The following is a 7,646-nucleotide window of genomic DNA, read 5'->3' on the forward strand; positions in this document are numbered from 1 at the left end:
TCAATCAAAATGTATATACTCCATAAAAGATGAGCGTTTATGGTATTATGTATAACATATTAACATATGTAATGCTAACGCTTCCCTACCGCAAGTTTTTTCCCACGATTTGAGGGAAAAAAATAAAAAATAAAATAACAATGTACACACTTATTCTCATAAATGCATTAAGTTATCATCACGTGTCTAAGTAGCCTTAGGACGCTTCACAACTACTAATGGGCATTTCACGTGCTTAGCACAGTAATCACTAACGCTTCCTAGTAAAGCCCTGCAAGTGTAAGAGAGAGTAATTGCATTCAGAAATCAGAATTACAAGAAAATTCAACAATGCTGAATTTAGAAGCGAAGTTAAGGTACCTTTTGAAGAGACCATAGTCGTGGCTTCCCATGACTAAGATGTCGGCTCCAAGTTTCTCGACAGCTGTGCATATCGCGTATTTAGCATCTCCACTTCCAACTTTTTTCTCCACTGCGACCTGCAATTTTCCATTCGTCATTTCAGTACCTTTGCATAACACACAATCCATTCACACAGAGGAAAGAGAACACATACAGTAGTATTGAAGTTCTTGTAAACTGCCTCCGCCCTTCTCATCACTGAATTTGTCAAGTCACTGTTGTGTTTTTCCATGGTTGCAATGACATCATTGGCAAATAGATACCCTACAAATCATGGGACTCTTCTTCAGTAGTTCGAAATGAAACACGAGTTAACAAACTTAAGTTACATGAATTTAGTCTTTAACATATTTCCTCCCTGCATGCTAGATTCATTTTTAATCAAAGGTCTAGCACTTGCCTAGGATTTGTGCCTGTTCTAGTACCGTGTTGAACCACCCCATCTAATGACTTAGCTTTTAAGCTACGTGGTGACAAGAGAGAGAGAGAGAGAGAGAGAGAGAGAGAGAGAGAGAGATCTCTTACCAGTGACATCTAGAGGAGGTCTGATGTAGAGGAGAATTAGGGTACTTGTTGGTATATGGTTTTGGGACAAGAGGTTGTCGAGACACCAAGATAATGCATACATGCTCTCTTCACTTTCATCTACTGCCACTACTATTTTCCTTCCCTCCATGTTATTTTCTTCCGTTATAGACATCCTTAGAATGATTTTAGAGAATTTTCTTGATTTGAAGACAGCCTGCCTGGTTGTTTGCTTTTATAGCCAAATAGTGAAAGCCGTATCTGGGTTTAATCTTACAATTAGGCTATGCTAATGAGATATTATAGTGTTGTGAAATTCCAACAATGCCATTTCAACATTTTGGTTTTGGGAATTTGCTATACTTGTGTTTCCATAGTTACACGTACTTGACCCGACTATAATTGATAGGAAATTCTAAGTCTAATTTTAATGTGTGGGGTCAAAAGTCCCCACTGATTTAACAAGAAAAGCCTCTATTATTGGTATTTTGTCAATGGTGTCTATTTGAAGTCCATTTCAGTAGTTACCCCATAGCCAACTTGAAGCCAATGAGAGCTACTTTTGTGTCATCTAACCTTGAAAAAGCTATAAAACCGATCCAAAATGAAAGGTTTTGGTAGCATCAAGGTGGAATAGAAGCATTTTAGTGAATTATTATCGTGACATCATCCATAACGTAACGATACTTAACACCGAATTGACGAATATAAATTCCAATTGTATTGTTTCAAGTAGAATACAATTTAGCTTTTCCACTTGTAATAAAATTAGTATATTCAAGTTGAGACTTCTTTTTACTCACTCGGTATTTATATTTAGAATGCTCCAATTTATTTTTTACAATGATTAAATTTTTGTCTCTTGTAGTCCATCGTTTTCTTCCAATTTTCGAATTTTTGACTAAATTTTCGTAATAAAATTAACAAGAGCATATCATAGACATGATCTATAGTTGAAAATGATCATCATTGAAGAGAAATTAAAGTGCAATTTTCTGGTCTTTTAGGGTAGGGCAACAACGATGCATGCACTTGCCATAAGGTAAGATATACCTTCTTGGAGCTTAGCTCGGGGTGATATTATTGCCACAAAAATATCTTCATTAGGAGGGTAATGTTAACAAATATCTTTCATCAAAATATCTGTTTTTAGTCTTGCACCAAAGATATTATTAGAGGCTATGTTGATATCTCATTTTTGTAGGTGAAAAGGTCCGACTGGACATTGAACTTACAGGCCAATATCAATTTGGTCTTTAAACTTTAATTTGTTTCACATTGGTCACTGAACTGTTATTTGGTCCATACAAGTCCAACGGCAATTAATTTTGTTTTGCATAGATCATTTTTATTTTCCTTGCATGATGCAACTCAGCTATTGTCTATTTGGATTAACATTAATTTCCTCTTAAGACTGCCAAATGTGAAAAAAAAAATTTAAAGTTTAACGATCAACAAAAAACAAAATTTAAAGTTCGGTGACGAGTTTAGAACAAATTAAAATTTGAGTGACTGATTTTTTACTGCATTTTTATCTTCCAATTAAATTGACCGCCAAACGAGGCTAAGTAAATCACGTATGACAGTGAATGGCAATATGTCATGGAAATAGAATAAGGGAAAAATTCATAATCCAGGTGTATTATTTACACTAATTCAAAAATCAAGTATATAGTTTAAAAATTCAAAATTTAAGTATATACGTAATTAATTAAAAATATTTATTAAATAAATATAATAAAATCACAGTTATACGATTAATGGTCATATATTTATTTGCTGGTCACATATCATCGAATTAATTGATCACAGTTTATTTTGTGGTCACAAATCAAAAATTTTGTGAGTCACATATTATTTGAAGTCACTGGTCACATATTTTCAAATTTATTGCTCGTAAATTATTTTTTTAGTCACAAATTATCGAAATTTAAGGTCAAAGATTAATAATTAGTCCAAATAGTTGGTCACATGCACCAAACACCCTACCACCAATCTCAATCCAGTACCAATCTTGGTCACAAATCACCAGCACACAACTTGCTTGCACTACACCACTGTTGTAGCCCAAAATTGGCACCACAATCACCGTGTCAACCATACCGCTAAAGTCAGCACCACTACCACCGCAACACGATGTTGACAACCAACACCACCACTAAATATCACCATGATGGTTGCTTCAACATCATCGTCTGAATCATTGTGACCACCACATACACTGATTGCATCATAACTGCCATCAACACAGCCAACCACCCAAAAAAATAAAAATAAAAATAAAAAAACCTGACCAAAGATGCACCATCATCATCCCAATACCACTATTGCATGTATTACTTACCACACCAGAACCAATAGCATCTCCGTACACGTCACACACAACACACAATCACCATTGCAAATTGCAAACTACTGCAACCACCATATACAGATATCACCACTGCCATTACTAGCACCACCTCAACCCCCAAAACTAGATCCAAAACCACCCCATTCTCAAATCCGCTACTACAGCAACATCAACAATAAATAAATAGCTTGGTAGCAAATTGAAAGGAAGTGGCGAGTCTGGGTTTTGTACTTTAGGGCCAAAGGTAAGGCTGTTCGTTCTCACTTAGATATGGACCTTCCAAGAATCGGACCTTCAGCAGGGAAATTTGAAGCTGGGGTTGGGCGATAAACTAAACTCATTATTTCTTGAAATGACTTATAGATTTTTAAAATTTTTGAAGTTAAGAATTTTTAATAGAGAAATTATAATTCATCATCCTTGATTCAATTAATTAAATTTAATTCTAATTTTATCTTCCTTCAATTTTAATTCCTATACATAAATCAATTAAGTACTTAAAATAAACAATTAATGAAATGATTATCTAAATAAATAAATAATTAATTGATTAATTAATTAACTTAAATAAAGAAAGAAAAATACAAACTTATTTGGAGAAAAGGAGTGAAAAGGAGGCGTGTCCCACTTCCACATTCATCCCCTATGATAAGGGTTAAATGTACAATTTGAGAAATTGTATTTTTAACCATTAGGATAAATATACAAATATCTCGTTTCATTATAAAATTACACCTGAGAATTGGGTTAATATGAAATCACTCCATCTTTATAACATTGCACTTCTAATTCTCATAGTATTATTTTAATTATAATTCCTAAAATATCTATACTGTTAATTCAATTAAGTCCCTAAATTTGTTTTAAAACTTTCTAAAATATCAAAAATCTTTATAGAAAATTTAGGAATGTTACATTATCCCTCACGTAAAGAAATTTTGTCTTCGAAATTTAAAACCTACCAAATAATTCTGGACATTTAATCTTCATACCTTCTTCCTGTTCCTATGCTACTTCTTCTGAGGCTTGATTTCTCCACAAAACCTTGACAAGCGGAATACGTTTGTTTTGTAATTGTTTAACCTCTCGAAGTAAAATTTTCACTAGTCTTTCTTCATAGGTTAAATTAGTTTCTAGATCCAATGGATTATCCGATAATATATGTGAAGCATCTAGAACATAATTTTGAAGAGCACGGACATGGAATACATTGTGGATTCGAACTATTGAAGCTGGTAAGTTCAACTTATAGGCTACTTTACAAATCTGTTCCAAGGTTTCAAAATGACCAACATATCTGAGACTAAGTTTTCCCAAATCTAAATACCCTTTTCATTAGTACAACTTTCAGGAACACTTCGTCTCTGGTTGCGAATGCTAATAGTGTAATGCCTCGACCCGCATGAATCGAAACGTCACTAGATTAATTGTACTTTAGCCATAAATTTGTTTAACTTGTTTTTAGTAGAAGTTATAAAGAATTAATTTTTTTTTATAATTTAATACTAAAAGAAAACAATTTCAAAAAAAGAACTGAATTCATTCATACCGTATATGCAACATACCGCATTTTCAGCATACTGTATTTACCACATATCGTATTTACATCATACCATATTTACAGCATACCGTCGAATCGGAAAAATTAGGTGCTATCATATAGCTTTGTATCGGCTAAGTTCATGAGTCACACCACCTTTCATATATATAACTATCCATTAACCTGTGTGGTAATGAAATTGATGACTCGACCTAGACATGAAATTTCACACATTTTTTTCACTTGATAAAATGACATAAGCTATGTTTCTAAACCAAAATCATATCACCATAATCAAACATATATATATTCTGAGTTTATAAACATGTCTACATGCCATGTCAAAAGATATACAACGTAGATCCCCAATATACAACAAAATAGGCCATAAACACAAAATAGCAGTCCACAAAATAATCTTACAGGTCGTCATCTATGTACATCGAATTCTAAAATCTCGTAAGAGCTCCAAGCTAGCCGTGCTCTCTATGTAGTTCCATGCTCACCTACAATATGCAAGAGCTATATAAGCCAATGCTTAGTAAACAAAAATCATGCATGTCATGAATATGAATAATAACGATATATGTCACTATGTCATTTACTTTAAACATCACGATAAAGAAGCATCGTATTCCAATATTCATCAAAGTCGACTCGAAATTGTTTCATTTGAAACCTTTCATTCCCTTAACCCACCTACTATGCACTAGATAGAGCTCTACATAATACCAATATCAATAATCAAATGGCTAACATGTGACGAGTGGACCATCCTCTCGTGACCACTAGAGGCCCATCTCCTAACTACCCCTATGATCACCCAAGAAGTCTCCTATCGACAACGCCAATAATCATAATATCACAAGGGCACAGTCGAGTGGTCCACCCTCCCGTGATCACCAAAGGCCCATCCCCTGTCTACCTTTGCAATTACCTAGGAAATATTACCCCGCAATGCCAAACATATCACATAAGCATGCCTCACATGCCTTGGTGCCCTAGTAGTGATCAATAAAACATTTATAAAGAAAACCCACTTTGAAATCATGTTTCACATGCAGGATTTCCAACTGATAAGAGTGCAAAATATAATAATTTTCCCCTCTTAATTATTGCATTCGTGTTACTATTTGATACCAAAATGTACTAATTATACTTATGATTTGATTCAGGTATCACCTTGGTAGAAAAGTTGAAATTTAGAAGAAAAAAGCGAAAAAAAGGACCAAAATGGAAGAAAGTGAAAGTTCAAGGACCAAGTTGCAAATAATTCATAATGAGACGGGCAATGGAATGATGATTCAAGAAATCTAGGAGTCAATTGGGTGTAATTTGAAGTCAAAAGAAGTGAAATATGACCAAAACATCTTCACAAATCAATTCCCAATTGAAAAAGTTACGTATCAATTTTCAGTCTTATATTAGGACCAATTTTTGACATGGAAAATGATCGATCTAGAAGATGATTCTGAATCAAAGTTGTAGCGCTTTAAGTTATCTTTCCAAAGCAACTTGAATCACCTTAATGGGACATTGGGAGAGAAATTTATGGCCAAAATACTAAAAGCTATCCGGCGGAGAAAATGGTGACAACCATGCGGTCGCATGGTTATAAAGCCATGCGGTTGCATGGCTGTCTTCCGAGAACTTCTAGGGCCATTTTGGTTGAACCATGCAGCTGCAAGCATTTTTTTTATGGCGAAATCCCAGATTCCTATTTTAACACGGACACTTATGGAAACTTTTGGGCACACGTTTTCAAGCCCTAATCTCGACCCATAACACCATTCTTCTTCCTCTCCACATCAATTTCATCTTGGCTGAAGAAATCCATGAAGAATTAAACTTATTGGTGAAGCCACAAAGGAACTCGGTTAGATTTGGGAATTTTCATATTTTTTTTTGCTTAAATGTGTTCTTTCATTGTTAAACAATTCTAGATTTAGATTTCTTATTCTTATGAACATGTTTTGGGGTTGGTTTAATTTGTATTAAATTTTCATGAATTCAATCACGTTTTTTCCATCGAATAATTGAAGTACTTATTGAATTTCAATCTTAAATCTCCTATTGATGTGATTCTTTACCATTATATGCTTGATATATTTAATCGCTTTTGGATCTAATTTCAATATATTATTGTGGAATTATATTATGAAAGAAATCTAGGTTTGGGGAATTATTGTGGAATTGAATAGGTTTGAAGGTTAAATTTTCCAATTAAAATGTTGGGATAAAAACATTTAATTGAGTATTATCATGCAAAAATTGACATTGATTGAACCAATCTAATTGAGGGAATTCCGGCGCTTCATTATTTCATATATTGATATTAAACTTTTACTTCAATTTATTCCAATCGACAAATTATTTTCACACAAATCACGACACAAATCCTAAGCTTGATCCTTTAAATAATTTTTCATTTCCCTGTGGATACGATACCCCAAAGCTTTACTACAATTACCTCATTAATCTTTAGGCGTAATCACCAACCATGATCACATGTCATGCATATATATGAAAATGCTCATGAATGACATATTTAATGAAAATTGATATCAATAGGTTCCGCAACCTCATACTCAACGATCATAACCATCATATAATGTGCTATAAGCCTCTTATGAAACTTATGTAAATATTCCAATATTACCATATCGCAAATACTAGGTTCTTGCATCGTAGTTGAAAATGGATTTTTACTTACCTTTCGCCTTTGTGTGTGCAAGCTCCTACGGAGTGTATATCAATTTCCTTTTTTGCACAACGTTGAAAAATCACCTTTATTACCATATAATATTAAAGACAATCCTCCATTTA

The 7,646-nt window shown here is 33.7% G+C and overlaps 1 protein-coding gene across 1 annotated transcript; it reads right to left on the reverse strand.

The window, feature by feature from the left end:
- Window positions 1-1,156, reverse strand: LOC111407696 (universal stress protein PHOS32-like). Its single transcript, XM_023037332.1, has 4 exons — window positions 928-1,156; window positions 557-666; window positions 361-479; window positions 1-271 (listed from the first exon to the last, which is right to left on the reverse strand). The coding sequence occupies exons 1-4, from the start codon at window positions 1,100-1,102 to the stop codon at window positions 187-189; spliced, it is 489 nt and encodes a 162-aa protein (XP_022893100.1). The 5' UTR covers window positions 1,103-1,156; the 3' UTR covers window positions 1-186.
- Window positions 1,157-7,646: the final 6,490 nt, after the last annotated feature.

The sequence above is a fragment of the Olea europaea genome, chromosome 13 (genome assembly GCF_002742605.1).
Source record: "Olea europaea var. sylvestris chromosome 13, O_europaea_v1, whole genome shotgun sequence".
NCBI lineage: Eukaryota > Viridiplantae > Streptophyta > Magnoliopsida > Lamiales > Oleaceae > Olea > Olea europaea.

Bases quoted from the DNA above. Each gene is read 5' to 3' on its own strand.
- LOC111407696 (XM_023037332.1), bottom strand. From the start codon at position 1,102: ATGTCTATAACGGAAGAAAATAACATGGAGGGAAGGAAAATAGTAGTG. The intron at 667-927 runs GTAAGAGATCTC...CATGATTTGTAG, and splicing joins ACCTCCTCTAGATGTCACTG to GGTATCTATTTGCCAATGAT. The intron at 480-556 runs GTATGTGTTCTC...GGAAAATTGCAG, and splicing joins ACAAGAACTTCAATACTACT to GTCGCAGTGGAGAAAAAAGT.